Below are 21,018 nucleotides of genomic sequence, written 5' to 3'. Positions count from 1 at the left end.
GATCAGTTAGGTATGATACTTCTTGAGGATAAGACTTTAAGCAAACATTACGTCAAAGTTGGATTAATCAGCGTTCATCTTTACATCATTGTCTGTAAAGGTTTGTTTTACATTTTCTCTATTTAGACCTATTTAGCGAACAATTACTAAAAGTGTTTATTATCATCATTCTTATTCCTTGCTTCATCTAATGGTGCACATTCTAAACCGCAAACAATAGAAAAGGGAATTCTATTTTTCTCATGATTCTTCAGTCACATTCCGTTGAATATTTATCGACTCTATGCTGTCTCCACCGTAATTTGATAAGGTTATCAGCGGTTTTCCATGAAATGGTTGTCCGTTGCTGTGATCTAAAAACTATCTTTAAATTACGATCTTTGGAATACTGTTTGATTTTTATTGATTTACCATCGGTCTCTGCACCAGGTGTTCTCTCAGAGGTCTCCTCCAGTCTGTCAGTAAACTTAGGTTTATCTCTTTATTTTCTCAGTAATCAGTCGAATTATCAATAGTCATGAAAATCTCAATGGTCACTTAATGATCAACCACCACCTTCAAGGTCAAACAGAGATCGATGGAAGTTTGCTGGCAATTAATTGTCTACAAATGGCCTGTGGATTTGCTGTACTGTCATTCATGGAACTATTTTTATTCGGGCCAGTACACCGCTGACAGACCTTGTGATATTTTTTGAATTTATATGTATTTATTTATCCATATATTTTGGAATATTATTATTATTCATTTGTTTTACTATCTCCCTATTTGATTGATCGGTTGATTTTATCATCATCATTATTTGGGGAGGATTCTTTTTTTCTTGAAATAAATCTTAAATATTCTTAAATATCGATTCCCAAAACGCTTAAGACCAGTTGAAAGATTCTGGAAAGATCCCGAAACTATAATCGATAATATCATTCCTACCATCTTTCAGAGATCTACCTGTGCTCCATAGCCCCTGTGTGGCCTGGCGAAGCAGTTTAAAACCGCAGAACGGAAACCATTTAAAGACAATCAAAAGACTAGAAATTTGCATGACCTTTCAGCAGTCTCCAAGATCAGTGAAATCTGATGTTTCTGTTGAATGGCTCCGAAAACCCCTGGAAAACCATTCTATTTGAAACATTCAAAGTCATTTAAATATTCGTAAAAAGTCGTCGCACAATTGAAAGTTTACTCAAGGTCAAATTAAACATTTAGAGATTACTGAAAGATAATTTGGCATAGTGTCAGAGAACTTCGACAGATCAATCAAATTCTCTGAACTATAGTCCATCGGCTATCTTTCAATTGTCAGTCCTCTTAATATATTGACTGTCTTTAACTGGTTTCTATGGACTTTCACTGTCTTTCTATCAGTGATCTCCATAAGAACATAAAAAGCTGTCGAAAGATCATAGGAATACTGATCATGCTTATAAGCTTTGTGTAATCAGGTGAAAGCCGCAAATAGACTGAAGACCACTAAAAGACTTCCTGAAGGACCGCTGACAGACTGTCGTTTAAACAAGGTTACAAACTACGGAAATCACGAAGAACGTTGAAATAGTCTTTCAGCGCACACTAGCTCTAAAAAAACTGTATTAAACTCAACAATTGAAATTTTAGAGGAGTGACAACTTTTTCTTAGTGTTGCATTACCACTTTAAGTGGTTCTACTCGACATTTATTTTTTTGAATTCAGCTTAATGCAAGGTTGAATATAACATTTGAAAAAGATTGTCACTCCTCAAGTTTTTCAGTTGTCGATTAAACATTTCAGATGTTAAGAGTGCTGTTTCTGCTGTGTGTTTCTCTGTAAACATTGTGGAATGGAGAGTAAAAATGATCTTCCCGAGGTCTTACTAATCTGAAAATGATTTCGAAGAGATACTCAATAACCAACCATTGTGTAAGTCCTCCAATAATTTATCCATTATTCTGTTTGCTGATGATTCTAATATTTTTTTCTCCTATAAGGATCCACACCATTTGCTTGCCACCATTAATTACGAACTAGTACATGTATCTGAATGGATCAAAGCTAATAAACTCTCCCTTAATCTCCAAAAAACAAATTATATGCTCTTTAGTAATATCATAGATGAACTTCCAGGTAATATAATTTTCGAAAATACTAATTTACAAAGAGTTGGCAGTACTAAATTTCTTGGGGTAACTATTGATGATAATCTTTCCTGGAATTTGTAAAATTATTTCGAGAAATATTGGTATCATAAACAAAGTTATTTTTTTCTTTCCCACACATGTACTATTTAATTTGTATTCAACTTTGATCCTGCCTCATTGAAACTACGCTAGAACAGCATGGGGGAATTGTGCTGACTGCCTCCTGAACAGAATTTTACCTTTGCAGAAAAAGGCTATTCGTATTTTTTGTCATGCAAATTTTCGTTCACACACTGACGAACTTTTCTATAAATATAATATTTTAAAGATTGGTGACTTGTATCGATACAATCTCGGAAAACTCATGTATAGTTTAGATAAAAATGAACTTCCAAATATTTTTATTTATTTATTCCATGTATACTAAAAATGATGATATTCATCATTATCCTAGTAGGTCGACCCGCCGGGCTCTTTCATCCACCAAGAGCTATAGAACCATCCTTTTGAATAAAACATTTATTTTTACAGGTATCAAACTTTGGAACTTCCTTATAGAATCATTACGTAACAAACCAACACGTTTAAGTTTTAGTCGAGGGTTAAAGAAAATTCTTATTCTTGGGTATAAACTCAAGAACTCAAACATTTCTGTGTAAGCAGTAGCTGTTCTTTTGTTCTTCTTCCCTTCTTATTTTCTTCCTTCTTCTCTTCCCCCCTCTCCTCTCACATTTCTTTTCTCTCTCTCTCTCTGTCTATCATCTAAATGTCTAGTTCTATTGCTTTTCTAATCTTCCAGTTTGTCTATGTTTTGTAGTGTGTTTTGTTTTGTTTCTTTTCCAGGTCTGTCCTGTTTTGTTTTGTTTGTGTGTGTTTGTGCCTTTTTTGTCTTTGTTTTGTTTTTAGTATTCGTCCTGTCTTGTCCAAGTGATTGTCCACATACTCCCCAGCGAAGGTTTTTTTTTATACAGCAGTAGTATGATATAACATTTTTTTTGTTAATTGTAACATAGTGAGTAGGCATACAAAGCTTGACCCCTCTAGTATTCATTTTTCATTGCACAGACCTTTTAATTTACGAATTGAATTTCATTGATCAAAAATATACTTTAATTAACTATTTATTGCAGGGAACTCATACTAACAAGTTTTGCTTCCCAGTGGGTTCCCTTTTTCAGTTTTCATTTCTGTATAATATACTTTTTGTGTTTTGCTGTACATTGTAACTTTTTTGTTAAATTTTGGAATGATAAGGAATAAATGCAATCAATCAATCATTTTCTTTTTCGCAACTGTTATTTATTATTATTTATAAAATTATCATTACCTCCATCATCTGTTTGATTAGATGAATAATTACCATCGACCTCAAAAATTAAATCAGAAATAAATGGTTCATAAAAGATCCTCCCTCTTAACTTTGCGGAATTCAATCAATTGATTTAGTTTATTTGTTATGACAAATAATGTTTGTACAAGAAAGTAATAATAGTTGCATTTACAAATGTGCTTGTCTGAAAACTAATCAGCATATCGCTCAAAAATATTATCCAAAAAATATTATCCAAAAATATTATGCAAAAACATGTCAAACTGTTTAAGAGCAATTTTACATTCTTAAAATGTTATCCTATATAAAATATCGTAAAAATGCAATTACGCCCATCTCTCTAAAAATAAGAGTTCTAACACTATTAATAAACAATGATAGCAATAAAAAAAGATTTAGCAGATAAATACAACAATTATTTATATTTTCTAGACGGAACTACTTTATCAACCATAAACTCCACGAAATCTGATCGAATCATCTATTCAAAATGGCGGCGAATAACGGGTAAGACTGTTTTTGTGCATCTTATATCCCATGGGATAACATTACAGTACGCTTAAATCAATTGAAACAAAAACATAAACGAGAAAAAAAACATAAAAGCAACAGATTCATTGAGTGTTGCGAAAAAAAGTTAATGCTAAATGATAGGAGCTTTAATGAGACCACTTGTGCTATATACTTCCGTTAATTTAGGCCAAATTTCATTTATTTTTCTGTTTGTTTTATTCCTTCTGTCGCAAGATCGGAAGATTTGTTTTAATGACAAGACTTGTAATTTACGTTTCACAACTCGATATATTGGTTTTTCTTCTGTGATTAGAAAATCAACTATTCATTAGAACTTACAAAACTAAATGTCTTGTGCTAAATTTTCAGTCAGTATACGAAAAAAAGAGCTGTACATAATATGACATCACACATTTTATTCGCACTGCACATTAGAGTTCTGGACAGAACAATTGCTCCTAACTTTTTCAATTTGCCCAAATTTATTTATATTTTTAACTCGTTTTTTTTTTTTGCTTTCACTATAGTTTACCTCTTCAAAGGATTTCTTTATCCTTTTTTGTCTTTAATGTATCTGATCAATTTTTCTGTCAAAATATCAAAGTTAATCATACTTTTAGATAAAAAAATACATTTTAATTCATTATTCCCATGAAGTAAATGGTGGAAATGTTATAATAAAAATAGAATACATGATTGTATATTGCTATATTATAGCATTCGTGAGACTCTGAATATCTAGTTGCCTATTCAGTAGTGAAGTATACATGGTATAGTAACCTGGCGGAAGCTCTAGCTAATAAAAAAAGCGCTCAGTGCATTCAAAGAATTTATCCTACCGGTTGCCCATTCAACTGTCCTCTGTTGAGCACAGCATGGGCAAATATCTTGCTCGAACCCTCGTCCACTATAATAACCATTATTTTACAGGATTATCACGTGATCGACTTTTTATTTCTTTCGTTTATAGAGGACCAGAAGATGCAGCAAAGGAGCCTACGATGACCTATGAAAACTACCTGAACATTGAGAAGCTACTGTCTTGCTTACAACTTCGATGCCCTAAGTTTGGAAAATATGAGCACGATGAACACCTCTTCATCACAATGCACCAAGGTATAGGCTGCGAACGTAGAGAGCGTGAATACATTACCAGGGTTGCTGCCATTTACGTCCGTTGCTATTCTGGATTCATCAAATACATGAATCTAAGCTTAAAATTGTTTTTATACGATTTTCATCGTAATAAATAACATGGTTAAATTGATTTCTATGGTTGGAGTTAATACTGTTTACATGACCTTTGATGATATTGTTGTTATGATAAATGTTAAGTGGTTATCGATCGGGACACATCTCCGAGTTTTAGATTTGATATAAGTTTGTATTAACACCATCATCACCATCATAATTCTCGTCATTGTCATCAACAGGGCATTTTCGGAATCAGTACGCAGAATGCTTTTATAACGCAGATATTTTTTTTCAAAAGCCCTTCAATGACTAAACAAACTTTGCCGAAAATCAGTGAATCGAAATTGGCGGCCGATTAACCCTAACATGCCTTGTCCTGGGGTGGTATTCTGTGATACTGTCATAACTTTTGTTATAAATTTTGTCATTTCTCTATGAGATGTGACACCGCTATTATTGTCAAAAATCGGTATTCTGAACATTGCCTCTTCCCTGTCATATCTCTCAAAGTTCCCGCCCATCTTTTCTGAAGCAAACCAATCAAAATCATCGTTAGTTCCCAGTGGGAGCCCTTCTAGCCAAATGGGTAGGCCCCGTGACAGCTAGGGCGTATCCCCAATACAGTTGCTGGCATCGTACAACTACGCGAATATTGATGCGCTTAATTACAAGGACAGACAAGGAGCTGTGAAGGATTTTAGAGGAGTAGAAAAAGAAGGAAAACAGAGAAAAAGGAGGAATAGATATGTGGGGCCTAACTAATTGTAGTATGAAAAAATAAGTCTGAATATTGTCATGGATGATGAGTGAAACTAATACCACACTCTAATCTAAATGATATTATTATATGCTTGACATTCAGTCGGCAGGATATCGGGATATTTGGTACTAAAAGATATGACAAAATTTATGACTGCAACCCCCCTGTCATAAATTTTATCACATCTTTTGCTTGTATGGTAGTGGATCGTATTACCGAACGCTTTTCAGCAAATCGTCCTTAGTTACAATCGTCCTTAGTTACAGAAATATTCTTTCATTTTCCGTCAAACTTACCCCAATAATACCTGAAATCCTACAGAAGAGGAATTTTGCAAGACTAAAGAAAGACACCGAACAATCTCCGCGGAAACCAAGGTCAAACGCACCCCTTGTCACCCTTTATTTCCGCCTACGAAAAGGGTATTGTATTACCGAAAATGCACCCCCTATGGCAAATTGACATACAGGCTGCCTAATTTAAAGGTGACGAAAGAGCATTTTGTAACGTCATTTCGTCAAACCTACCTTTAATTTCGATTATCTATAAGCATTTTTATATTGTATGGCTGTGATGTCTTTTTATAATGAATAGAAGATGTTTTTTAAGTTTCATTCGTTTTATTATCGCTTATTTTTTTTTTGGTTTTTAGTATCTTGAAATAATTGAAATAAATTGCGAGTAGAATTTTTTTTCTTTCAATCAATCAATCAATCAATCAATCAATCAATCATTCAATCAATCATTCAATCAATCAATCAATCAATCAACCAACCAACCAATCAATCAATCATTCATTCAATCAACCAACCAATCAATCAAACAATCAATCGATCAATCAATCAATCAACCAACCAATCGATCAACCGAACAATCAACCAACCAATCAATCATTCATTCATTCAATCAATCAATCAATCAATAAATCAATCAATCAATCAATCATTCAATCAACCAACCAACCAACCAATCAATAAATCAATTAATCAATTACTTTTCTTGTTATCACTCGAACTTTCGTCGGATTCGACCGGATACTTCGCATCGACGGTTGCCCGTGTGTAAACAAAGAAGGCACACACCGCATATCACTTCCTCTCTCTTTCTCCCCGACCGTAACGAAGAAGACCGAAATAACGGTAATTTCGCTCTAAAACGAAAATATTTTCAACGATAAAGCATTTTTTCAATAAAATAGTAACTTTTTATAGAAATATGATGAATTACTTACATTTTTTCGCCTCATTTTGTGAATTTATGTCCTCTCTTAGCTGTGTGATAGGATGGAGAACACTCTACGCGTAGTCCCATGCGTATAAAGCCATTTTAGTTAAATTGTGCTTCGCGTTCGGTAATACAAGGCCGGTCGGTAATACAATCCCTCACTATATAAAAGGATTACGCGCATTTAAAGCCGCATATTTTCGGTGCGCGCTCAAGAGAAGAGACGAAATTTATGACAATTATTGGTACAAAAGTTATGACATCTACCAGAATACCGATTTTGTCACATCTCTGAGAAAAGATAAATTATGGCAAAAAGACAATGTTCAGAATACCGCCCCTGGATTCTAGAAATAACCCGACATATTTGAGAGTTTTCGTCTGGTCCGAATGTTCGGACGATCTGCTGTCCCGGTCCATCAACTTTCGACAATGACCTCTCAGCTGTCCTGCGTGATTTGACTTTTATTTTTATTAGATTTACCGTATTGCAGAACCCTCACACTTTGCAATTGTGAAAGTCTCTTTGTACGAATGCATTGCTTGAACAGCTGGTAACATTTTCTTCCCTTCTTCTCTTATCTTTTGCTAACCCTTCTGTATGTTGTGTATTGTATATATCTAATGTCCGCGTATCCCGCCACAAGCATGTGCTTCTAGGTAAGCGATGAATTCCAATTACCGGAGTTAGAAATGAATATTCATTATGAATGACGTATTCTGTTGAATCCCGGGGGTGTTGAATTTCGGGAATTGAAGAGTCATTGCAGTGTCATAGCGCGCGTAATTTGATAGCGTTGTAGGCCTAGAGACGTACAAACTATTATGTGGTGCCAAAGAGAACTCGTTTGGAGAACGGTGTAGAGAACTTATGTTGGTTACCAGACTTATTTTAATTTGTCTTCTCGATCTCGGTAGGTAGGTAAAATATTTTAATCTGGGTATACCCTTGAGCTGAGGGTGAAGTTTGAGAGATTGGCCTAGGCCTATATAACTATCAGCTAGACTTAGCTGGCTAGCTAGACCTACCGGTACTTAGAAGGCTACTGAGCCAGAACTAGTCTTAGCCTTAGGTATCAGAGCCTAAGCTGAGGAAGCTACCTAGACGGTATTCTAATGAGCTACCTCAGCTCAGGCTCTGCTAAGACTAGTTCTGGCTCAGTAGCCTACTAAGTAGGTCTAGCTAGCCAGCTAAGTCTAGCTGTTATTTAGGCCTATCTCTCAAACTTGACCCTCGATCAGCTCAAGGGTATACCCAGATTAAAATATTTTACCTACCTACCGAGATCGAGAAGACAAATTTAAATAAGTCTGGTAACCAACATAAGTTCTCTACACCGTTCTCCAAACGATTTCTCTTTGGCACCACATAATAGTTTGTACGTCTCTAGGCCTACAACGCTATCAAATTACGCGCGCTATGACACTGCAATGACTCTTCAATTTCCGAAATTCAACACCCCCGGGATTCAAAAAAATACGTCATTCATAATGAATATTCATTTCTAACTCCGGTAATTGGAATTCATCGCTTCCAATACCGGTGGAATTCATCGCTTCCAATACCGTGCTTCTAGAGACCTACGCCTTCCTCTGTACAAATAAGTTGTATGTATTTTATTCTTCATGGAGTTTGATTTCATGTGATTTCTTGTTAACAAAAATGAAGAAATTTTGTAAAATGGGGGAAAATAAATGTTTATATGAAATAAAATGAAATAAAAAATAACTTTACTTATAAAATAAAAAAAAGAAAATAATATGAGCCATCATAGGAATCGGATCAGTTACAAAATTGAAGAAACAATTCCGATTCGTTGCTGACTATATAGTGTTTCCGGTAAAATATCCATGTGAATTGTCGTTATTTAAAGGGGAAGTTCACCCTGACAAAAATTTTAATGTAAAAATAGCAGAAAAAATAATAAAAAATATTGCCGAAGGCTTGAGAAAAATTCATCAAATAATTAAAAAGTTATTAGAATTTCAATTATTTGATTTGTGACGTCATATGCGAGCAGCATTCCTACATAGCGAATGGTAAAAAATAAATGAAAAGTCATTTTCTCAGAAAATTGAAATTGGTTTTCACTGTACCTTTTGTATATCAATATACAAATCACTTCACACCCGATCATGAATAGAAAACAAAATTAAGTCATCAGGAGCCACTCAAAATTTGAAATTCATGCATTTTATATTACATAACACACGGGGCAGCTGCTCGTTTATGACGTCACAAATCCAAAACTTTGAACTCTCATAACTTTCTTACTCTTTAACGGATTTTCCTCAAACCTTCACCAATATTTTTTACTATTTTTTCTGCTATTTTTACAACAAAGTTTTCTTCAGGGTGAACTTCCCCTTTAATAGCTATTGTCATTCATAAATAGACTGAAAACCTTGATGTTTGGAATATCAATAATTATATATTTCGCTGACCCCAACTGACTATAGTTTAGATACTCTGCCGCTAGGTATCTTTCGCCTAATCATTGTTGCTATTTCTACCAGCTTACGAACTGTGGTTCCGGCAAATGATCTTCGAAGTGGATTCCATCCGAAAGATCTTAAGTGAAAGACCATTTGATGAAACCAAGATGCTGTCTGTAAATAACAGGACGGATCGGATTATCCTAATCCTAAAGGTGAAATACTGTTGGATTTTTAAATATCATGTAAATATTAAAGTAATGATAATGAAAAGTAAATATGCATGTACCTACAAAAAGTGAATATATATATAATAGCGCGATAGTGTTAACATTTTGCACAGTCGTATTATACACATCCATCAATGGTAATAACTAGTTTCATTACATTTATGCTAGAAGAACAGCTAATGAGTGATTAAAATTCTCGGCTGACTTTCCATTGATGATTGGAGTGTTGGCTCAGTTGGTAGAGCCTTCGTCAAACAGCAGGGATGTCAGGTGTTCAAGCCCTGGCCGCGTCAGTCAGACCAAAAAACTTTGGGTGTTGCTACTACATTCTAAAAGAATATTGGGTAAAAGTGCTCCATGAGGGTAATCACATGCCCAACGAGCATTGGGTATTTGTTCTTGGCATTTTTATTCATCCAGTGTGATAAAAAAAATTGGACAACCCGCATAGGGTTAAATACTGCCCAAAATTGGTTGGATACATGATTACCCTCGTGCTGGTTAAAATTTTGTCCAATTTTGTCCTGTTTGGCGTTTAACGTTATAACAAAAGCTGCAACGTCGAATTGGCGCTGGTCAGTGGCTACCGTGCCAATGATAAATCAGGCAAAATTAATTTTCGGAGAATTTCTATTTCAAATTTCTTTTCGAACAATAACATAAATTTTCATTTTGATTTTTCTTTGTACTTTTCAGTATGGAAACCTAGATTAAAAAAGAAAAGATGATCTTTTTTTGGCATTTGCTTGTTGGCCTCGTGATAACACCCCGTAGCGAAAAATAATGTTCTTATCTATCTTTGTTCTTTTTCTAGCTCCTTCTGGACCACCTTAGCGTCCTCGAAACGTTGTTCCCCATGTCATTCTTCAACTTCCGGGATTACCTCTCACCCGCCTCCGGTTTTCAGAGCGCCCAATTCCGGATATTCGAGAACAAAGTGGGAATCAAACCGGTAAACCGAATACATTGTTTTATTATTTTGAATGAATTCCATTTTTACGTATACATGCATGGTATGATTCAGGTCCTTAAGAAATATGGCTAAAATTGTTTAATATTAAGCTTAAAATGTTTGCATTTCTAGCATCTTTTTCGAGCATCTACTTCCGCGTACTATTATTCGGAAACAAAGTAAATTCAATTCTTGTTACACCTTAATACATATTTATGAAGTTTAACACCCTTGAACTTCCAATGTATATTGTGATTCAGGTCCTAACGAATTTAAATAATGTGGTTAATATCTTTTTAGAAAATTTTCACGCCACCTGCCTGTCTCTTTCTTTCTTTCTTGTTTTTCTTTCTTTTTTTCTTTCTTTCTTCCTACCTACCTTCCTTCCCCCTTCCTTAAATCCCTCCTTCCTTCCTTGCTTCCTTTCTTCCCTGCTTGCTTCCTTCATTTCTATTTTGCTTGCTTCCTTGCTGCCTTCCTTCCTTTCTTTCTTTTTTTTCCTTCTAAATTTCGTTATTTATACCGGGCGTGGTAGATCAGTTTTAGAGCGCCCATCGCATGAACGGGAGGTCGTGGGTTCGATCCCCGGCCGAGTCAGACCTAAGACTTATAAAGTTAAAATTGGACCATCTGCCTTTCAAGAAGCCGCTCAGCATTTAGATTACAGAAGGGTTATTATGCATCTGCAGCTTCCGAACCGAAGCGGCACACTTGGGTAAATCATATTTCTTTGTTTACATATTTACGTCTTGGTAAAAAATATATAATTATCATTATCTATATCTATATTTCCCTCTACCCACCATTCTCCTCGACTCTTTCTCTTTAGGACGACCGTATTCCGTACATGAAGGATGAGTACGTGTCGCAATGCAATCCCGACAAACAAAAAGACATTCTCGACGCTGTACATGAGGAAACATTGTACCAAATTGTCGAGGTATCCTTTCTATCTTTCCAATCTTTTTTCAAGTGTGTGTGTGTTTCGTGCGCATGTTGGTGTGTTGACAATTGTGTGGGTTAGAGAGGGTATAATAGCGTGTATGGGAATGACGTGTCATATATTCTCTTTCCCCTGTTTCTTCTTTATTCCTTATTCTTCGTATTATGCTAAACAAAAATATTGAAAATCAAAGGGTCGTAAGAGATGGAAATGTGTATAGGGACGACAATAAAGAAAAACGGGGGGGGGGGGGGGGGGCGTGGTTATTGACCTGTACTACCATTTGGGGGATCACTTTTGATAACACCAGCACACTGAAATGTGTCATGCATCTGGGATGTATGTTCATACCTACAAAGGTAACGAAGCCCGTTCCATCACATTGGTCATTATCGATCATTTTGAAAAACAAACTAATAACATGAATAAGCCAAATATACAAAGGGTCAATCGAAAGTATTCATGGGCGGAAATCCAAGGCGGATGGGGGGGGGGGGAGGACGCGTCCCTCCTAAAATAGTAGGGCGACACAATATCACATGTCCCCCTACTATCTTTTGTCTTTTATGATACATCATCCGAAGCCGAAATAAAACGTGTATATTTGTTTTTGTCGAGATGACCTTACTTTTTTTGGTGATTACCCTTTTTTTGTTTTGTTTTTTGCTTGTCAATTTTTCTTGGGTCGAAATGACGTTACATTTGAGGTGATAACCTTTTTTATTTTTCTTTATTTCATATATATTTTTTGCGTATCAAATTTTCCAGCACCTGCACCCCGTACACTGTAAAAACTGACGCCAATTGGTGTTAATAGAGGACCACACCCTGAGGTGTTCAAATTACACCCTAGAGATTAAACATAACACCAGAGAGTGTAAATGTAACAACAAAAGGTGTTGTAATAACACATATAGGTGTAAAACTAACACCACCAATATAACAACAGTGTAAAATCGCTGGTGTGGTCCTCTATGTACATCAGTTAACACCACAGTTTTTGCTGTGTACCTTTTTGGATAGATTTCCATAAACGTACTAGATCTTTGGGGCATTTAACGCGATATCCCGGCGCGATGCTCGGATGTAATGGCTCGAGCCGAACAGACTGTCAGTAATAAATTATGGTTCTTTATGCAATGACTATTCACGACCATGTATCATATTTGTTATCATTACTAGCGGTGGCTGGAACAGACACATGGATTGGAGGAAGATGGATTCAATTTTTGGAAGAGATTCAGTGAGAAGGTAGATGAACGTCTCAAGGATATTAAGGCCAGGGAAGAGGTTAGTGATTTCGTAACTATGATATTAATAACACTCAATTATGGGTATTTATATTGAAAAAAATACTACTATACTGATACTAAAAGAATGATGATAATCGAATTACCATTATTACTTCTAATAATAATAATAATAGGTCTATTTATTTAGCGCAGCTACTATGTGCATATACTCTACTGTGCTTTAATAATTGGTATCATATTATTACCCCGGCTGTAGCTGAGCCGCCATATTATTAGGCGCTAAAGCGTTCAAGGAAAAATCCTACCGGGTACCCATTCACCTCACCTGGGTCGAGTGCAGCACAATGTGGATAAATTTCTTGCTTCTACTACTACTGATATTGTTCTAATGATAACAACAACAACAATAGTAATAATAATGATGGTGATTAGGATTATAATGCTAATAAATAGTTGTATATATTATATAACAATAATAATAATAATAATACTAATGATGGTAATAATAATGAAAATGATAATAATGAAAATAATGATAATGGTGGCTACTTATGTATCGCACAGGTCTGTATCGCTTTTATATTTATAAAACAACAGCCTTTGATGATTAAATGGAACCCTCCATTTGGAATATCAGTTTTAGAATCTATGAAATTTGCCGACAGCTAGTACGACTCTGAACCAAGAAAGCTAAAAGATCCTGAAATACCAAAGTCATAATAGTCAGTGTTTTTGTCTTTTTGCCGTGTTTGTCCAGTAATACAAAAAATGATAATATACAATATCCAAAACCGCTGTACACACATTTTTTTTTGTGCTACAGAAAAAAAATGCTTGAAGAGTTGATGAATAATTGCTGTCGATTAAGGGGTGAGGATTTATGAAACACACAATAACATGAACGTATGTATGAATTGATGTAATAACATTAATGACATGTTGGCATCGACTTTGGAGACGCATTCTGTGACGTTGAGAATCTATTGAAAATATCTTTCAAACCACAATGGGTAGAATATAGGTCATTGTCGAAAGTTGGTGGACTGGGACCGCACATCGTCTGTTTTCGACAAAAATTGATTTATTTTGAAGGGTTTTGGTGAAAGATTATCTGCGGTATAGAGAAAGCGTTTGCTAAGTAATTGCTAAAATTCCTCCGGCATGTCTTTTATGTTAGGTGGCCGATGCTGATCACAAGCCAGGATTAAAGAAGGACTATGATGCTTGCAAGGATATCTTTAATAAAGTTCTCACCGAGGAGGAATATAAGAAAATTTTAGCAAGAAGTACGTACATGAATATTATATATTTATTATTTTCCCATAACTTCCATCCCTATGCAGATCAGTATTTACAATTTTAATTAAGAGGAGGCGCATTTTATCCCAAAATATTGCTGGAAGTCGGAAACATTAAATAACAATAGTGCATGCGGATTATTGCCAAGAAACCAGTTTTGTTGTTATCGTTGGTTTCATTATTTAAATTTTATTCTTTATTATTTCACTGCAATTTCAATAATTGGATATGGTCGATGGGCGATAATTAGGAAATAATGGAAAGGGGTGATCAAAGGATGTAAAGAATGAGAGTGTCCAGAGGGGGCAGAGAAATAGTGGGTAGACAGAAAGAAAAAGATTGGTGGATGTATGGATGGGTAGATAAATGAATAAATAAATAGATAGAAGGACTGACAGCTAGATGAATAGATAGATAGATAGAAATAAACCAATTGATAAATAAAGGAAGAGAGAAAGAAAGAAAAACAAACAAAATAAAACAGGGAACAAAAATAAGAAAGAGAAAGAAATGAGAAAGGGAAAGAGTGAATGAAGGAAAGAAGGTAGGAAGGAAGAAAAAGAGAGAAAAGATAAAAGTAAAAGCATTTGAACCTTTTTTTCCGCATTATTTATTACAGAGGAAGTGAGACTTTCACACAAAGCCCTACAGGGGGCGCTGATGATCTCTTTCTACCGGAATGAGACGAGACTCCAGCAATCATTTCAATTCCTGACTAAACTCATTGATGTGGACGCCTACATGAACAAGTGGCGATGTAAGCTAACTAAATTACAATTCAACTCTTCCGGAATGAACCCTGTGTTCCACAGTTTATGCCACAGTGTGTTGTGTTCACAGTGTGGAATACAATGTGAAGTCCCCTTCAGCATGAACCACCAAGGGCGCCGGAAGCGGGGGGGGGGGGGGGGGCAGGGGGGGGGGCACTTGCCCCCCCCCAAATAAATTTTTTTTGGGAGGGGCAAAACGAGATTTTGCCCCCCCCCCCCCCCCAATGTGTCCCCCTGAAAGTAGAAAAATGATAAATTATTTAAGGACAAAAGTAAACGAAGGCACTATTCTGCCTGAAAATTGTCATTTCCATTGTCAAAAATAAAAAATTTTGCCCCTGACGGGGCAATTACATTATCATAGTAAGCCTCGCGTCTTTTGACGAACAGTTCCTCTGTGAAGCATATCTTTGATAAGCCCCTTTTCCATCTTATTACAGTGTGATAACGTTTAACCTTTTAAAGGAGAAATATATTGATTATGAATGTGGTCTTATTATATATTAATGGAAAGGTAATGATGTGGGGATCATCAGTGGGTCATTCAAAAATACCGAAAATAATACAAAAAGGTGAAAATCGCCGATTAAAAAACGCTAAAATGCCCCTCCGAAATATGCCTCGCATCGGTCTCTGAATTGACTGGAATTTGATGACGTCACTGTCTGTACGAGAGGCGTGATTGGCTCTCCCACGTGAAGCTCCACTTGCATGCAAAACCTGTTGCGTGGGTACGTTTTCTCCACACTGTCACTGAATACTTCTATCACGAAATGAAAGAAAACCCAGAATTTTATCTAGATTTGGATTTTCAAATTGATGATTTTAAAGATGAAGAGAATGATGATGAAGTGAACAACACAGTGAGGTAGTTGGAGGTAAATAATGGGGGAACAATGCCGATGATTATGATGAAAATTCAACTTGCCTGACGATCACAAGTAAAGTCATGTACATGCCGATTCGCTACCAACTCATGCAGCTGCTGCTACAAGTGGTAGCTAGTGGCCAAATTAAATCCATGAAAATGAATAACCACATCCAGAGAGAGTCTATCATAAGAAGGAAAATAATGATATAACTGTACTTACAAACAAGTGAATAATCCGAATTAAACTGAAAGCAAATCAACTCAACGAATAGCAGCAGACGATATGCACCGACGATAAACTTCATGTGGCTGGGATAGATTGTCACTCGTTCTGTTAGATGTAATTTGTAACTCATTAATTTGACAAAATTACGAAACTCGGGGAATTATTTATATATATAAAAATATAGTAACATCTCTTATTATTTTTTGTATTACGATAAAACCTCTTTTGAAGGAAAACGTTGAGATAAACTAAAATTACTTTTAAATCCCCCCCCCCCCAACATGCGTAGCTTGTATGTCATTGCAAACAAACCATCGCAAACATGCACGTATTCCTTCCTTGCTGATTGAGAGCTGTGCAACACGTGCATAGATCTATTCTCTCAGTCTCAGCCAAGGCGAGCAAACAATACGGCATGTGTTGTTGTGATGGTTTGTTTACGATCACATAATGCTACGCATGATGGGATGATCTTTTACATCTAATTTTAATTTACCTCAACGTTTTCCTTCAAAACAGGTTTTATCGTAATTCAAAAAATGAGAAGAGATGTTACTATATTTTTATATAGAATAATAATTCCCCGAGTTTCGTAAGTTTGTCAAATTAATGAGATAAAAGTTACATCTAACAGAACGAGTGACAATCTATCCAGCCGGATGAAGTTCATCGTCAGTGCATATGCCATATCGTCTGGTACTATTCGTTGAGTTGATTTGCCTTCAGATTCGGATTATTCACTTGTTTGTAAGTACAGTTATATCATTATCCTTCTTATGATAGACTGTCTGGATGTGGTTATTCATGTTCAGCATGAATTCAATTTGGCCCGCGCGGTGTAGCTAGCACTTCCAGCAGCATGAATTGGTAGCGAATCGGTATGTACATGACTTTACTTGTGATTGTGTTGCAAGTTGAATTTTCATCATCATCATCGGCGTAATTCCCCCAATTTACCTCCTACTACGTCACTGTGTTGTTTCACTTCATCATCATTCTCTTCATCTCAAAATCATCAATTTGAAAATCCAAATCTAGATAAAATTCTGGGTTTTCTTTCGATCATTTCGGGATCGAAGTATTCAGTGACAATGTGGAGAAAATGTACCCTTGCAACAGGTTTTGCATGCAAGTGGAGCTTCACGTGGGAGAACCAATCACGCCTCTCGTACAGACAGTGACGTCATAAAAAATCCCCAATTTCGCGGACGTAATTCTGCGTGTTTGAAGCATTCAGAGAGAGAACTTTAAACTATCAATTAACTGAGTTTCATCCGTCTCCATGATAAATGATGTACACCATCGTGTTCTCCTTATTTTCTCCTTTATTGTGATATATGATTCTCCAGTTTAACGATTTTCAATATATTTCTACTTTAATGAATACATTTCAGACTAAAAGCAAATGGCAAATAGTGGTCCACCAATAATTATAACTCTATGATGCTGGCTGTGTCGTCTAACAAACGCGCGGTCGCCCAGAAACGCTCAAACCGGACCCGATATCACTAACGCGCGTGAACACTAGTTACTCGAGCAACATATGGAATCTATTGGTGATTGATTGGTGGTGATTTTTTTACCTGATTGCTAAGAAAGCATGAATGCTTGTAAGCAAGCAACCAGAGGACCGACGGCTTAAGGTCCTCTCCGAAGGACCTGGTACTGAAGATAATGCCTTACCAAAGGGCACTGGCGCACCAAGTGGGAATCGAACCCGGGTCATCGGAATACGAATCCCCCGCTCTACCGACTGAGCTATCGCGCCTCCATATGTCATAGCTGTCAAGCCCAGAAACCATAACATCTCGAGAAACTTGTTTCAAATATTTTATTTTCAACTAAATATAAATTGAGTTTATACAGTGATAACAAGTCAGTGCCCTAAAGAAAATATCAAGGTCATTTCAACTCAATATAGACATGTTATCAGAAAATTACACACAGAATAATCATGTGTAGAGGATTATAATTTTTGTGAAAATGGTGAATCCCACTCGAAAGCAACTTTGAGATAATGTTTAGACATGAAAAAAATAAAATCATCTGTGAAAGTGTCTTCTTGACCGGACTCATATTATCCGAGATATCAATAAAAATGTAAATAAAGAATATAAAAGAAAAAATAAGCGCTACAGTACTGCTCTACTATAAAAAAATATCTTAAGATATTTTCACAGCCCCGTATTTTCCTCTATTCCTTTTCATTGCCATGATTGGAAGGCGTTTTGTCTGATACTATTTCAGCTCATAATGATATAGCACTTATGTATTTTAGATTCCAAAGCTTCTTCCCATTACCTGTTACTAATCAAATCGAGATGGCAGCTATGTTCTCTGGTTCATCCCAGCTTTGTTATTCATGGACGTTTGCAAAACTAAAACAAAACAATCCGGGAGTGGGTGGGCCTGCAAGACCAAAATTTTCGAACAAACTTAAGAGCGAGGGGTTTGTGATGGGGTGCTTTTGCATTTTCTAGAATAAAATTGAAGGATTTCGTTCACACTTTTGGTAAATTTTGCCCTCTCGATCGGCGGCCCCCGCGGCTGCGTACGGTCATGTTTTGTCTAAAGTCTTTAAAAGGCCTATATTACATTGGTTTGAAACAATTTCGTTTGCAATAAGGCTCGTCATTTGCTGGAACAGGGGACCCTGATCATGGGTCAGAAGGGAGGAAACAGAAGGAGCAAAAAAAAAACTCCAAGACTGTTTAATTCTCAAGAAATTTATTTTTGGATGCTCTTAGCAATGCAACTTTTATACTCCATTTTTACACAAAGTCCTTACCGGGGGGGGGGGGGGGGGTCCCACCCACAGCCTCTCCCGCTCGATCGCTTTGGTATCTCACGCTGTCAAAAATATTGTGCCCCCTTCAGGATTTTGGCCCCCCCCCCCAAAAACTGAAAGTGTTCCGGCGCGCCTGTGAACCACATACCTTATTCACATAGTCGGCCATGTGAACACGCCATGAACTGTTAAACGTACTGTTGAATTATCGACAGTGTGAAAATATCTTCCTACTGTTGATTTTGAGCATTCTAACAGTGTGAATATTATTTTCACACAGTGTTGTAGTGCCTTGATGCTCGGCCTTGGCCTTAAGGCGCCTTAAGGCCTATTTTTTCAAAGCCTTGGCCTTGAACATTCAAGCCTTGGCCTTGAGAGAGCCTTGGCCTTGGCCTTGAGGATTTTGAGCCTTGAAATTTCAAGGCATTTTCAAGGCATTTTCAAGGCTTTTTCAAGGCATTTTCAAGGCATTTTGTACTTTCATTTGTTTTATAAAAGTAATTATAAATGTTTCATTTGTTCTGTACATCTAATGACACTAAATACTACCAGTCAGCTGCAGCAGAAGCAGTAAGTGTACTAAGCAGTGCCATCAAATTGCAATTATCATCACATAATTATGTAACAAAGAGAAGTGATGAAAATTAATCTTATTTATTGGTAATATGATGTAATCATGACTAATAAGGATAATGACAATATTAATGATAATGATAATTATTATGATTAGGATTATAGTCAGTGGCGTAACTACAGGGGGGGGGGCATGGGGGCACGTGCCCCCTCCCCCCAATCGGCTGACTAAAAAAGGAGGAAAAGAGGGAGAAAGGAAGAGAAACGTAGTGGGAAAGAAGACATTAATGTTCATTATAATGTTATAATTATGTTATGTTACATTACATAAGAAACATTTTTTCATATAAATGACACATAATTTGCTCAGGGCATATGTCTTCATTGTTCCTGGTGCTCCCATTGTCTGTTTACCGAGATATATAATCCTGTTATACTAAAACCTCCCGTTTTCAAGTCAATATACACCAAACTACCAAATATATTTCCTCGCACTTCGAGTTATTCTTTTACATGTACAATAGTATGCTTCTTTTTCATGAATACTTTAAGTGATTGTCCCATTTTAAGGTCTTAATATAAAACATTTCCTGACCGTGCTTACGTTCGCAGTAGTGGATTGGTGAAAGATGTCTGCTCTCCATCAATTCCTAGAATGAGTCCTTAAAATGTCCCTTTTTCTGTTTTCTGATCTGAATATCAAAAATTTTTAGCTCGCGCTTCGCGCTCGCATCATTTGGTTAGTGAACTACGTAATGTCTTCTTGAATTCCTACAAACAAGCCTTAAAATGCCCCTCTTCAGGTCTGAATTTCCTAAATTTTCAGCTCGCGCTTCGCGCTCGCAAGATTTGATTAGTGAGATGGGTATGTTAATCATGATTACAAGTGCTTTATGTGCATGTTTAGATGTAATTCTAACAAAATCAGCAAGCGCTTATTGGCACTCCCATTAGATGACTATGGTGAGATGTGGATAATAAAAGATTCCTAAAATATAGTCCTTAAAATCTTCCTGTTTGGGGTCAATATTTACAAAAATTTCAGTTCGCACTTTGCGCTTGCATTATTTAGCGAGACAGGTACGTATCATGATTACAAAAGATTGATTGTAATGTCCCTTTTTAGGTTTGAATATCAAAAATTTTAAGCTCGCGCTTCGCGCTCGCATTATTTGACTAGTGAGATACATGTCCGTTTATTGGCACTGTCCTTATAAAAATATCTCTATTAGGTCAGTATAACTGGCAACTGGGCGCGCTTCGCGCGCTCACTAGGCAATTCCAAGTTTTTGCTGGTGCCCCCCAATGCCGTGACCCACGCTACGCCACTGATTATAGTGATTTTATGACAGGAATAATTCTGACAGATCTGACTGCAATTTAGACAACAATTTTCATACTTTAAAAACAGCTTACTCTAAAGAATGATAACAAGGTTGATTTCTATTCCATTAGGTTTTCCTTGTATTATTTTCTTTGACCAACAAGATTGTTTAAGTTTTAATGATATTCTGAAAAGATTCGGTAAACTTGAACACAAA

At 36.2% G+C, this 21,018-nt stretch overlaps 1 protein-coding gene across 1 annotated transcript in view; it reads left to right on the top strand.

The window, feature by feature from the left end:
- Positions 1-21,018, top strand: part of LOC121416850 (tryptophan 2,3-dioxygenase B-like) — a 36,128-nt gene that overhangs the window by 13,202 nt on the left and 1,908 nt on the right. The window contains exons 2-8 of the mRNA XM_041610368.1: positions 4,929-5,074; positions 9,654-9,787; positions 10,617-10,754; positions 11,584-11,694; positions 12,880-12,987; positions 14,128-14,236; positions 14,869-15,006. Coding sequence (XP_041466302.1) covers positions 4,929-5,074; positions 9,654-9,787; positions 10,617-10,754; positions 11,584-11,694; positions 12,880-12,987; positions 14,128-14,236; positions 14,869-15,006 — 884 coding nt within the window. The remainder of the gene's footprint in view (positions 1-4,928; positions 5,075-9,653; positions 9,788-10,616; positions 10,755-11,583; positions 11,695-12,879; positions 12,988-14,127; positions 14,237-14,868; positions 15,007-21,018) is intronic.

Source organism: Lytechinus variegatus, chromosome 6 (genome assembly GCF_018143015.1).
Source record: "Lytechinus variegatus isolate NC3 chromosome 6, Lvar_3.0, whole genome shotgun sequence".
NCBI classification, from domain to species: Eukaryota; Metazoa; Echinodermata; class Echinoidea; order Temnopleuroida; family Toxopneustidae; genus Lytechinus; species Lytechinus variegatus.
Note: the sequence above shows the minus strand (reverse complement) of the source record. Positions and strands in the feature narration are given on the sequence as shown.